Genomic DNA, 14,684 nt, shown 5'->3' on the forward strand with positions numbered 1-14,684 from the left:
AACCCAAGACACACTTAGGACCGCCCCCTCATTTGAATAGTTTTTCCTTCTGCATTTCTATGAGGACCAAAACTGCCAAAATAATAAATAAATAAATAAATAAAAGTGAAAATAAAAACAAAATGAAAAAAAAATCAAAAAATTAAATACAAAAAATAAATATAAATGGAAATAAAAACAAAAATAAAAAATGTATATATAAATAAATAAAAGCAAAAATAAATACAAAAATAAAAAACAAGATTCAAAAATTTAAAAAAATATTATTTTTGTTTTTATTTCCATTTATATTTATTTTTTGTATTTAATTTTTTGATTTTTTTTTCATTTTTGTTTTTATTTCCACTTTTATTTATTTATTTATTTATTATTTTGGCAGTTTTGGTCCTCCATAAATGCTGTCACTGTGAGGCAAAGGAATGTTTTTATGAGGAAGTATGTCCCCGACGGACCGCTCAGTCATGGCAGAATCTCATCACAAACAATAAACCTCCTTCCCAACTAAACATGTTGATACGGCGACCTGAAGCACCTGTGAAAGTTGAGGAAAGCTTTCTAGAGCTTCCAGAATCTGCACCTATTCCTGCTGTAATTCCAACTCCAGATATCCCGTTTAAAGCTCGTCTCTTACATAGAATGAATGGAAACTTAGCTCAGTTTAGCACAGCATGCTAATGTTGCTCGGTGTATGCGACCCAGGCTGTATGATTGTGTTTACACCATATTGTCTTTTAATGCTTCTTAATATAAACGAGCCTTTTACGATGCCTGCTGACATCGTGGAAATTCTGAGTGAAATATGACAAGAGGCATGTTTTTCCTCGCACCCATCTTGTGTTTTCTATTCATACCTTTGTTTCATACAAATGGTAATGGTAATGGTAATGGTAATGGTAATGGTAATGGTAATGGTAATGGTTTTATTTCATTTGAACATGCATCAGATTACAATTGAGTGCATCCCATAATCAGTTCCCAGTTCCACATGTCCAAAAGGAGTAGGAAGAAGCAAAGCTTATTAAATCCTACCCCTCCATCTGGTACTTTTACAATCAGTAACTGTTACATTTGTTCACCTCCTGCTTTCCATAATGCAGTTTAAGTTTTTTTCATTTTTTATTATTTTTTAAATAATATGCATAATATAATAATTTAATAATATATAATAATATTTCCACACAATAAGTAAGATATGGTAGAACCAGAGAGCAATAAAGAGTGTGAATTGATTTCTGATTGAGAACAAATTTTGGTTTGTTCAATACTGAAATATTTCTGGCCAGGTTATGTTGTATATTTGTAATATGAGGTTTCCAGCTCATATTTTCATCTATTGTGATCCACAGAATTTTTTTTTCCTTCACCCTTTCAATGTCCACACCGCAATCTATTATCATCAAACCATCTTTTTAGTGTGACCATTTCTTCTCTGACATTTCTAATGATTTTGTCTGTACTCCCTCCAGAACAAAAAGCAATGGTATCATCCGCAAATAATACCAGCTTTAAGTCTTTGGTAACTTTGGAGATATCATTGATGTACAAGTCGAACAGTTTTGGTCCCAGTATTGACCCCTGGGGAACTCCGCTCGTAATATATGAACTTGCAGATGTGTATTCTCCTAGCTGTACGTATTGCTTCTTGTCAGCGAACTAGCTTTTGACCCAGTTGAAGTACCATTTTTTATCTTAATTCATTGTCTGGTGTTACAGGGAAATGATGTCCACCAGAAACAAGGACGGTTTCACTATGATGACTTCCTGTGACTTTCTTTAGAGTGAATGTCTGGTGTTGGTTTTGGCCAATTTGCAATTTAGAGGTGGAATCTCGCTGCAAGCTTTGGAATGACATGTCACTCATTCAGAATAGACGTTGCATTCAATGACACAGCTAACCAGCCTAAACAGACATTTATCATCAGAAATATCGCTATTGGTGATGCATCATTTGTAACAATATTTACCATCAAACATTACTGCACGTCCACATGTAAATATGTTGTTTTAATAACTTTATTCAATACAAAGTAGTTTTTTCAGTATATTTCATTATTTGCCGGTAACAGGCTGAGTGAAACCTCACGTGCACAAATGTATAATTGAACTTTTTTTCATCAGTAAATTTGAAGTATGGTTGTGATCAGGAGTCACATTAAGATATACGATTTTTGAAGAATTGACATTATTATATTTCATGGTAAAATCAAATTTTTTGCTATTTTTCCCGTATTCAAGGTTGTTGAAATTTATATTTTCAATTGTAATTATTAAATATTGCACATGATACATTTACGCATTTATTTATTGTGCGTGTTTGTGAGTTGAAAAATAAACGCACATCATCAGTGTACACTTTTTGCCCATTTTTGCTGTTTTTTTACAACATTTTTCAACTATTTCAATTGCAGTTGGGATACGCCTGCAGTAGGAGAAGTACATTTGTGGTACACACAATGTGTCACGTTGTGTTATTTTCACATTGTGAATACACATCACACATCACACATGTTTCACGTGGATGAGTTTCATGTGTCGCTTTGAGGCACAGCCGCCATTATTTTACTTTAAATGGCTGCCTTCATATGGGCTGTAACTATGCCATTGTCGAATAAATATGGTATATAAAGATAAATATTGTAATTTGTGTGCAGCCACTTATACTGTCTTTCACTTTCACTGCATCAAGTTTTTTTTTTTTACTTTCCTCCACCTTTGGTGTCTACCCACTGGCTGTGTGGGCTTTCAGATGCAGATATGCTGTTGTTTTCAGATCAGCTTTCCCTTCCTGCTGGTGGTGCTCCTGCTGTGCATTAGCATGAGATCAGACTGCATTGTGATGCTGCACAGATTACAAAATACCCATTTCCACCTCTGATTGTCCCTGAGGAGTGGTGAGGGGGTTGGGATGGGAGAGGAAAGGAAAGGATGGGCTGTGTGAATAAAACACTGATAGGCAGATCCAATTTTGATTTTTAGCCGGCAGTGAAAAATCACAGCTTGTCCACATGTGCTTGAGGATTTATGTATGTTTTTTTGAAATACTACAAACATATGTTACATTGTTGAAATTTCAACTTGACACTTTAGTGTGTAAGATAAAATAGAAGTAGAGGTAATTGTAAGTGCTGCTATTCACCCGATGAGCTGTAGGGGGCAGTACCTACTGCATGCTGGTTTAGAGGCAGCACAGGACCGAAGAAGTGTTAGAGGAAGCGTGTTGGCGGGTGTAGACGTATGGCTTATATTTGTCTGTAAGAAATACACCGGTGCTTTGTGGATGTTAATAAAAGGATAACTTATTGACATATTGTCATTCCGCCGACACGTCAGAATGAGACTTTCTCACTCAAGCGCAGGTAAACACTGACAAGAACACCCCAGTAGATGGCAGTATCTGACGGCCACATTTGTAGTGTATTCTATTCAAAAACAAAACACATTTGAAACGTATTTGTCGTACATTTAATGCACCAGGTTTTTAAAACAGAACGGAAACTGTAAAATAGAAATGGGAATGGCTGACTACACATAATTAATGAGGCTCTTGTTTGAGTTTCCTGGTTTATTTCCATGAGAACGTCATATACATGTCTATGGCGACGGCAGGAGGGGCCGTGTCAGACATTGTAGCCAATTTTAGCCTACTTCGTTAATTACAAATGTGTTTGGTACATATTTGAAAAACATTCAAATTCCTAAATATGTTTTGTATGTCTTGGCTGTGATTGTACAGTTTTACTTTGACCCCATTCTATACATGAAGATGGCGTTATTGTTGATTGAGCTTTGACAGACAGCGGGGGGCTTAGTAGGCGGGACTTCCGGGGGCACCCCACCTGAGCGAGGGGCACCTGGGGGGGACAAACAACACAGCGGAGACGCTAAGACGACTAACAGAGGACAGAAGAACACACCAGAGGATAGCCGGCTCGTTTCTTTTTTATAGGAAATGTTTTTGCTCTGCTTTTAGGAATCCTTTATGGAATAGTAATCAAAGTCGGTTGGTTTTATTTGGGGAATTGTGTGGATTTGATATATTTTTATTCTAAAAGAACAAGGATGCGCATACACAGGTGAGTGGGAAGATTTAAATGATTCTAACAAGATTACTTATTTTTTTGCTAACACGTATTTTTGTTTGTAGGATATCAATGATCGTGTTTGTGGCTGTGATGTGTCTCCATGTATCGACTACCATTCCTGCTTCAGGTAAACGTAGTATATTTGTCTACATATTGTGTCTATTTTTGTTTTTAATCATGTATTTTTTGTTTAAAAATGAAGTCGAAAAACATTAGAGTTCAAAATAATTGGAAATGCACACCATCCCAATATATATATGCTCCCACTGCCTTTATATGCAGAATATTTTAAAGCCTTAAACAAATCCAATGTGTTTCTTTCAGCTATATATGTTAATATAATATTCAATAGATTTACTACAGAGAGTAAAACTTCAGCAATGTATTTCTAGAATTTCTTCATACTGGTTTTGCAATGTATTAATGTTATTTTCTTAGATATTTATTTTATTTGTTGCAACATTTTGTCACTAAGCTTTTTGCTTTTACTCCATTTGTGTAATTGTGATGAGCCCATTAAAAAATATGCTATGCCGGGCTACACTTTTAGACACTGCTGCAGTACATACGTATACTGTTAAAGTTGATGAAAGCATACTATTAAATGAAAATGTAATGGCTTCATCCATGTTTGCTTCAGGTAAAATTAGAATCAAACATTTTTTTCAGGATGCGAGACAGACGACTGCAACAAAGGTCCGATGTCCCCTTTCCCTCTGTCGTCTCAGCAGACCCCTAGGGACATCTTGCATCAGTTTACCCAGGTGAACTTGCCAAATAAGGCTGACCGTAAACACCGTGATGCCGGTGCCGTCATACCCTTCATCGGCCTCACCAATAGTAAGTCACAGTATGTTTTTTTATATTTTATTATTATTATTTTTATTGACAATTGTACAGAAAGACAGCAAAATATCACAGTAATGAAACAGTGTGTATGATTTTGCGCAAATGCTGAGAGAGCTCAGGATCCTCAAAAAAAGGTTTCAGCCTGGTTGCATGTTAGTTTTAGTGCGTTTCCGTTATTTTTAGAGGTTTGCTCAGACTACTTGCGTTTGCCTGCTGATGCAAAGCAGAGGTGCAGCAAGAATGTGCCATCAGATGCTTGAATGGTTTACGTCACAGATTACAGACAGGCTGACACCACCCAGACTGGGACTGAAACAGTAAACTTTTTACAGCATCCTGTTTCTGTTGTGATATACTGAGTAGATGCGGTAGATTTACACGAATTTAGGGGCATAACCCAAAGCACAGAGAGCAGAGGTCTCCAATGTGTGGCCAGGGGGCTACTTTTTGGGCCATTGTTGGCCCCTGGCATATTCTAAAACTCAAATTCATGATTAATGGGCTTTGTCACCAACAACACAAAGAATCTAAGAGTTCAGCATATCTTTCATTCTACTCAAAAACAGACACTTCAGCATCCAAAATGTAACAAAGTGACCCTTCCACTTTTGTCCATCAGTGGAAAATCTTTGAGCATCCCGGCCATAAGTTAATACAGTAGTAATTGATACTCGCTTCTTGTCCTCCAAACCCTCCTGCTAACTTGGTGACGACATGCTCTGCAATAAAAGTGACTATTATAATTATTAGATTTGATTCATAACCAGAACCATCATCTTCTCTCTTTTATCTGCTTTCTCTCTCTCTTCTACTGTGGTTAAACATACAAGTATAAAATGTATAGTACTCACCACTAATGAATGATGATGCATTCTGGGGTGGGTGAAGCATGAAGACATGCATGTGAAAAACATTTTTCTGACAATTATATTTTTAACAAAAAATCAGCTAACTTTCAGGATGCTGGATGGTAATTGTGTACAGTGAATAGTGGTCCCCAATAGGTCACTGCCAGCCCCCGCCTAACATCACCCAAATACTATAAAATATCTAGTCTAACCAGAGAAGTTTCTAGTTGATGCAGTGCTTCCTCTGCTCTGCAGGGGGCAATAGGGAGCCATATGCATCACAGTGAAACAGCAGTAGAAGAAGATAACTAACATAAATGGGGCTACATTGCCATATAATTTTTTTTAACTGCATATTTCTTTTCCTTTGTCTCTAAGGTGCTGAGCAGAGTCGAAGCTGCTGTCAGAACGGAGGAACGTGCATTCTGGGTAGCTTCTGTGCTTGTCCTCCCTTCTTTACTGGCAGGAGCTGTGAGTACAACCAGCGCATCAGGTAACACCAAAACAACACAACGCTTCACTACACCGCGTTTACGTTCACCTCCCAAGAAGCCTGACAGCCTTCAAGCCTGACCTTTTAGCCCAAACACATGTTCACTGATAAGACATCCTAGTGTTCATTTTCACCTTTTCATCAGGGACGGACATTTGGGCAGAAGTGCTTGTGAATTTGAAATTATTGGAAAATGCATGTTTTGATGGTTTGAATTTTTGTATGTGTGCTTGAATCGGATGATAAATACCATAATAAGAATTTGAAAGATTAAAAGGGGATTTATATTTGGAAAATACAGAAAGTTGGGAAAAGTCAGAATTTTCAGGATGTGGAAAATTGTTAGTCGGACTGTGCTGGGTGTTGCATGATGCTGCATGTAAATAAATAAATACGTCAAATTATAAATAACTAAATTAATGGGGCAGGATAAAAAAAATAAAGAAATAGGTTGCAATATAATTAAATAAATAATCGGAAAAAAAAAAATAAACGGGAATAAAAGTAAAAGGGGTGGAATAACATGTGTGCATATATAACAAAACATGACATGAATTCATCAGTCATTCTCAGGCAGTAGTAACAATGTCTTTTATTATTTTATCATTTTCGTAAAGTTCCTCGAAAAATGGGAAGTAATTCTACTCAGGATGTCCTAATCCTCATTTTTTAACTTCTAAGATGATCAGATTTTTTTATCAGGTACTGATCCCTTTAAAGAAAAATGATTGTTACAAACATGAATTTGTGGAGTTGAATATGGTTATAAAAATAGCTTTTGAAAGCATAAAAAATAATGCAACCAAAGTTGCATTGACTTTTTTCTGACGCAGCATTGACCAATTGTTAGAATCTTGTAACAAACCTCTGAGCTGCTGATTCAAAATCAAAGGAGAACGTTGAGCCTGCAGCAGGGTTGGGGGGGGGGTGTAAAAAAATAGCTATTTTTATTTGCTTATCAATTACTTTATATTCCAGGAACACAAATACTTTCACATGCATCATCTAATGGCTTTTCTCTTGTTCCTGTGCAGGCGCTGTGGTCTGGTTCCACATGGCGAATGGGTTCGGAAGGGCTGCTCCTACTGCCGCTGTGGTTACGGTTTTCTACACTGCTTCCCCCAAATCTTCCATAAAGACTGTGGTACGTATAATGAGGGAATGGGCCGCCATATTTAGAGATTTAAATGGCCATTGTGAGGCTCGCTCTCAAGTGTTTGTCAAGGTTATTCAAAAGTGTTTCTGTGTGGGCTAGACAAAGGTGTGAGCCATGCATACTCTCGTAACAAAGAGGCCCATCAGCCTGTTCTCAGTCTTGCCTGATGGAGTGTAAACGGCTGCTAGACCCGCCCACTCATTTGCAATTCAAGGTTTCAAATACCAGACACCCTCCCTAAAATATTCCACTACAGCAGAACATCTACATCTAACCAATACTACCGTCATCCTTTTCTATAGTCTATGAAACTTCTGCAATGCAGGTAGATTTACATTACTACAGCCCGGTACTACTACAGCTACAACAACTACTACTACAGCTACAGCAACAGCTACAACAACTACTACTACTACAGCTACAGCTACTACAACAACTACTACTACTACTACTACTACTACTACTACTGCAACTACTACTACTACTACAACAACAACAACTACTACTACACTACTACTGCAACTACTACTACTACTACTACTACTACTACTGCAACAACTACTTCTACTACTACTGCAACAACTACAACAACAACTACCACTACTACTGCAACAACTACAACAACTACTTCTACTACTACTGCAACAACTACAACAACAACTACCACTACTACTGCAACAACTACAACAACTACTTCTACTACTACTGCAATAACTACAACAACAACTACCACTACTACTGCAACAACTGCAACAACTACAACAACAACTACCACTACTACCACTACTACTGCAACAACTACAACAACAACTACTTCTACTACTACTGCAACAACTACAACAACTCCCACTACTACTGCAACAACTGCAACAACTACAACAACAACTACCACTACTACAACAACTACCACTACTACTGCAACAACTACAACAACTACAACAACTACTACTACTACTGCAACAACTACAACTACTACTACTACTACTGCAACAACTACAACAACTACTACTGCAGCTACTACAACTACAACAACAACAACTACTACTACTACTACTACTGCAACAACTACAACAACTACTACTACTACTACTACTACTACTACTACTACTACTACTACCGCAACAACAACAACTACTACTACTACTGCAACAACTACTACTACTACTACAACAGTGGGCAACTTAAGACCAAAACAAAAACACAACAATGACACAGCAATACATGAAGAAAAACTCTACATATAAAGTCCATGTCTGTCTCACAAGCCATTGTACACAACCCCCAGTCTGCTTTGTACATTTGTATGTATTCTGGGAGCTGCTGTGATGCAGGCCCTTGGATTATCATAATGACATATTGTTCATATCACTGGAAAGCACAGCACCGCTACCAGAAATGCTGGGCCCTATGATTTATGGAATTGCATACGGAATGTGTCATAGAAATATCTTGAATATGCAGTTGGAATTGCATCTGTGATTAAATCTTCCTTATCATGAGCTCGGCCCTTACAGTTTGTTGAAGGTTTAGTAGCAACGTAAAGCTGCTGATGCTGACATCCCATTAGGAAAGTTAGCATGGCTGCATTCTTCTTCTTTCTCTTTGGGCTTTTCCCTTCAAATCTCCTCCATCCAACCCTGTCTTCTGCATCTGTCTCTCTCACACCAACTACCCTCATGTCCTCCTTCACGACATCCATAAACCTCCATCCTCTAAATGCAGCATCCTTCTACCAATATATTCACTATCTCTCCTCTGGACATGTCCCAACCATCTCAGTCTGGCCTAAAGGACTTTATCTCCAAGGCTTCTAACATGTAATGTCCGTCTGATGTACTCCTTCCTGATCCTATCCATCCTGGTCACTCCCAATGAGAACCTCAGCATCCTCATCTCTGCTACCTCCAGTTCTGCTTCCTGTCTGCATCCATTTTTCAATTACTGGGTGTAATTGTCCATTCATGTACTGCATTAATGAATAATTTAATGAAGGGACATTTCATTCACTAACCCAAAATCACACACATTATGCTAATGCAAAAAATGACTTCTAAAATGTCATAGATTTCATAGAGCCCCAGAAGTGGATGATGTGAGTGTGAAAGTAAAGAATTGGATGGTTATTGGTTATACATGGTTGTACAAACTGTATCCTTACTATTGGATAAACGTAAACGAAGGTGCTTTTTCAGTATGACTCCTTTTACTGACTCAGTAGGGCTTGAGTTTTTGTACCGTGAGTCGGTGAAACTGGAGTCTTTGTGGAGCACCCGTGAGTCAATTAATTATTCAGGGACTAGAGGAATGATACACGGAGCAAGCGTTTTTGTAATTGTGTTACACATTAGTGTTTTGGTTTATAAAATGATTTATAATAATGTGCTGCTTGCCTGTTTTCCATATTTGTTTATTGAAGTCTTGTGCTTTGAGTTGTGTGTAAGTACAATGTATTGTATTTGATGTGTTTACTGACGTCTTTGTTTGTGTGATTTGTAGATGATTCCGAGGACGTGCACTGGTATCGATCCTCCGCCGCCATGATGCTTCAGAGCAGCTGTTTACTGAACCTGACACTGCTTCTCACACTTGGTCTTTTTCTATGATGTTTGTGTGCTGCTGGCCAGAAACCAGACATTCCCAACCTGGTTGGAACTCTGATTATGTTTGGAAAAACTATTTATTACTACATCCTCTTGTATGCTTCTCTTTTGAGATGATGTTTGCATTTCAGTGAAAGCATACCACCTACACTTGTGGACGTGTATCTGTGTCTTGAAGAACATTGAGGAAAAGGCTGTACATAATGTTTTTTTGTGAAAATTATATTATTTTTTTGGCTTTTTTTCATGGCTACGGCTACATTTTTTGTCTTTGTGAAGGAAAGATCCCACTTTTTTGGTTTTATTTTGAACTTTGTGTCTTCTGTGTGGTTGAACAAGCCATGTGACACATGAACATGACAGGGTAAAACGTGTGCACTATATGTTTATTAAATATAAACCTGTGTCAAAACTGACAGTTGCTGTGTGAAACATGATTACTCTTGTCCTTTTGTTTAGTGCAGTTAATTGGTTCCAAACACGACATTGATAAGTGAATGTTGTTTATACATTTATAAATGGAACATGTTTACCACCTTCCAAATGTAGGTTTTAACAATAGAACCCTCTAAAAATGAAATAACAACCCTATAATTACCTTGACATAGTATTACACAATATAAAGGACACAATAAGAGAAAAGAATGCTCTAAATAGGGCTTTTCAATGACCAGAGACCTAAGATAACATAAGATAAAATACTTGGTGTTAATGTATTCTGCTGCTAGCGGAGCCGAGTGGGAGGTGGACAGGAAGTGATGTCGAGGGTTCAGAGTTTCAGTTTGCCTGCGACTGTGCCTGTTGTGAAACCATTCAGAGCTGCAATAAAAGCCTGTTGTTCCAGCGATCTGGTGCTTGTGTGTCTCACTCAATGTTTCAGTAACAATACTGACACCTAGTGAATAGTGTAGGATACTACAGTATGCATCACGCCTTTAAAAGTGTCTTCTGAATATTTGTATTTTACATTATTTAACCCTTTCATCCTTGAAAATGCTTTACTTAGGCCATAAATACAAAAATGTGTGTTAATATGCATATAAACTATATACACAGCCGGGTGGCGAAACCGGTCCTGCAGGTGTTGCAACCGGATGTAGCAATCCCGGTCGGGAGCTGTCACTCTCGCCCTGGACGCAGTCTAATGTGGCGTCCATGCAGGTTTCTGATTGGGGGTTGGGAACAGCCCATACGCCTGGCTATATCACTGCAGCTCAAAGACGTGATAAACGTGGCATGATGCCGCTCACTGGACTAACAATTCTGGCCTTTTTGGGCCCCCATAACCAAACCTGAAATGGCACAATGAGTAAAGAAACAAACTTCAAATAAAAGAATAATAATAAGCAAGTAAGCAGTATTGCAGACTGCCGTTTTGGGGAAGCCATATCCTGGTAGGATAGTCACATGACAACCACCCCAAATTGTTTCCTAGACATCGAGATGCTGACATTTATGGGTCAAGTTGTGTGTCCCACAAAGGAGCGTTTGCATGTACTCATCATTTTTCATGACTGATGGGACGGAGGAGTGAAGAGCAGCATGTGAAGTGTGTGTTTAAGATAAGACCTTCAGTTCAAGCTACATCACCAAACTCAGGCGATAAGAACCTCAGACTGGAAATACTAACTGATAAGAGAGGGGACGGCGCCTTTGCGGGGGAAAAGAGGCTTTGAAACTGCTTTGGAACAATTTCACACATAAGAAACATTTCACCAAAATTACTCCTACCTGAATCGTTTTATTTGTTGAATCGTCTAACAGGAAATGATACAGGAAGTTTATCAATCAGAATAGTTTTACTGACATTGGTTCACTGATTACAAACACGGGGAGACACTTTGACTTATTTAGCTTTAGGCTAAAACCAACCCTTGTTGATAAGCTAATGCAGTCTCTACCGTGGGGGTCTCCAGAGTGAGGCTTGGGGGGGGGGGGCATTTACAACCTGTAGCTGTTTTTTTTTATCAGCCTTTTGCACCTTCTAAAAATACGACATTCTAAAAAAGACAGTGAAAAAAAAAATAATGGTAATGGTAATTCCAATTTAACTCATGGTTATCATTCATTCTAAAATTATTATTATTTTCAAATTGAATTCCATCTAATGCAACCCACCCATCCATCCATTATCTATACCGCTTATCCTCATTATGGTGGCGGGGGCAGGGCACATATAGACAAACAACTTGGAGTCAATTTCAGGACAATTTGGAATCGCCAATTAACCTAGCATGTTTTTGGAATGTGGGAGGAAACCGGATTACCCGGAGAAAAACCACGCATGCACGGGGAGAACGTGCATACGTGGGTTTTCTCCGGGTACTCCGGTTTTCTCCCACATTCCAAAAACATGCTTTTAATTGTTAATTGGCGATTCCAAATTGTCCATAGGTATGAATGTGAGTGTGAATGGTTGTTTGTCTATATGTGCCCTGTGATTGGCTGGCCACCAGCCCAAAGACAGCTGGGATAGGCTCCAGCACCCCCGCGACCCTTGTGAGGATAAGCGGTAGAAAATGAATGAATGAATGAATGACTGCAGTTTACTAATTGAGAAATGTCAAAAATATAATTAATATACAATTTAAATTTTTTGGGGCCCAATACTGACCCATGAGGGACTCCACAAGCAATGTCAAGACATTCAGAATAAAGCACACCCATGTGAACACACTGCACTCTGTCGCTTAAATAGCCTTTGACACATTTGTTTTTAATATTTCAAGGTTTATAGTTTTTAGATTTTTCACGAGAGTTAAAATAAGGGTATCACCCTGAAGTGGAAGTTGATTGGCTGTCATTGTGATTTTGGAGTTGGAGTTGGGAGGGCAAGGCGAGGAGCAGTGAATAGTGAAGAGGAGATGTGACAGTGGAGTCAGAGTTGGAGCTGATGTTTTATTTATTCTTTTTATTGATTCTTTTGATTCTTTTATTTATTCATTTAGTTATTTGGAGCCTGATAAAACAACACTCAATAGTCCCCCCTGGTGGTCGAATAGAAAACAATAAATGACTCTGTAAAGCCACTACTGTGATCTGTCACAATGCATGGCGTATTATTAATAAAAAATTATTTAAGCAAATGTTTAATATTTGTTGTGCTTATTCTCAAGTAAACATGAACTAAATGAACTAAAATACTAAGATAAGGCATTCAGAAGACGCATTCAAAGACATTGCGATTATATATAGTTTCCTACACTGTGTCAGTAATATGTTACTGTAATGGTAATGTTGGGTGTGATACACAAGCATCAGACTTGATCGCAGGTTTGTCTTACAGAAACGAGCATGAGTCTCATTTATATCTGAGACTACTATTATAAAAATATAATTCCATGATAAATAAGGAATCCTACATCACCGTTGGATGGGGAATTACTTAACCATGATAAACGGGGGATTACTGAAGTGCAAAATAAGTGAACAAAATATTATCGGTCATCATGGCCAGAAATATTTCAGTGTTGTTCTCAATCAGAAATCACTCCACACTCTTTATTGCGCTCTGGTTCTACCATATCTTACTTATTGTGTGGAAATATGGGCTAATAACTATAAAAGCAATCTTCACTCGCTAAATGTACTGCAAAAAAGGTCAGTAAGGATAATTCATAATGCTGCCTACAGAGAACATACTAACTCCTTATTTCTAAAATCACAAATACTTCAACTTGCTGATATAGTTCATCTTCAAAAAGCTAAAATAATGCATAAGGCTAAAAACAACCAATTAGCTAAAAATGTCATCCAATACTTCTCTACAAGAGAGGAGAAATATGATCTCAGGGAAGAAGTACATTTGAAACACTTCTATGCTAGGACTACGTTATGCTAGCCATAGCATTTCAGTATGTGGAATCAAACTATGGAATGGATTGAGTAAGGAAATCAAACAATGCACAACGATGAGCCAATTCAAGAAACAATACAAGCAGTTGATGTTTGCTAAATACAAGGATGAAGAGTCTTGAACCAGTCATGATGTGCTATATATATCACTATATTGACACTTACTATGGTACACATTATGGCATTGGATGCTTATATCACCTCCTACTTCGGTACAGGACAAAAAATTAAATTAAATTAAATTAAATTAAATTAAATTAAATTAAATTAAATTAAATTAAATTAAATTAAATTAAATTAAAATTATGGAAAAAATTAAATTAGGAAAGCAGGAAGTGAACAAATGTAACAGTTACTGATTGTAAAAGTACCAGATGGAGGGGTAGGATTTAATAAGCTTTGCTTCTTCCTACTCCTTTTGGACATGTGGAACTGTGAACTGATTATGGGATGAACTCAATTGTAATCTGATGCATGTTCAAATGAAATTAAACCATTACCATTACCATTACAATCATTCTATTGGGTTTCTGTCCTCTCCTTATAGAAGTTATTCAAGGAAAACCTTGACTTAATAAGACCCGAATAAAATACTTAAATGTCACAGTTTCAATGATTTTCAAACAGAATATGTTCTTAGCAGCACATTTCTACCATGTTGAGTTCTAATATTATATATTCTAATAAGGAATTTACCGTAACATTTACCATAAATCAGTCAATTGCTTCCACACCCGCCTGTGATAATTGTATTTCCACCAAGTAGGATTCCTCATTTAGAGAATATTTGGTACATAGAAA

At 37.5% G+C, this 14,684-nt stretch overlaps 1 protein-coding gene across 2 annotated transcripts; it reads left to right on the forward strand.

Moving 5' to 3' along the window:
• The first annotated feature begins 3,220 nt into the window (after positions 1 to 3,220).
• Positions 3,221 to 10,444, forward strand: tdgf1 (teratocarcinoma-derived growth factor 1). Of its 2 annotated transcripts, none has more exons than XM_078798979.1 (7): positions 3,221 to 3,356; positions 3,734 to 4,073; positions 4,145 to 4,209; positions 4,752 to 4,922; positions 6,158 to 6,272; positions 7,307 to 7,416; positions 9,925 to 10,444. In XM_078798979.1, the coding sequence occupies exons 2-7, from the start codon at positions 4,060 to 4,062 to the stop codon at positions 10,029 to 10,031; spliced, it is 582 nt and encodes a 193-aa protein (XP_078655105.1). In that variant the 5' UTR covers positions 3,221 to 3,356; positions 3,734 to 4,059; the 3' UTR covers positions 10,032 to 10,444. The 2 variants fall into 2 exon arrangements, with proteins under 2 accessions (XP_078655105.1, XP_057912087.2); XM_058056104.2 differs by having other exon boundaries at positions 3,971 to 4,073.
• The last annotated feature ends 4,240 nt before the right edge of the window (positions 10,445 to 14,684 follow it).

Source organism: Doryrhamphus excisus, linkage group LG19 (genome assembly GCF_037039965.1).
Source record: "Doryrhamphus excisus strain RoL-2023G ecotype Guam linkage group LG19, RoL_Dexc_Guam_v1.1, whole genome shotgun sequence".
NCBI classification, from domain to species: Eukaryota; Metazoa; Chordata; class Actinopteri; order Syngnathiformes; family Syngnathidae; genus Doryrhamphus; species Doryrhamphus excisus.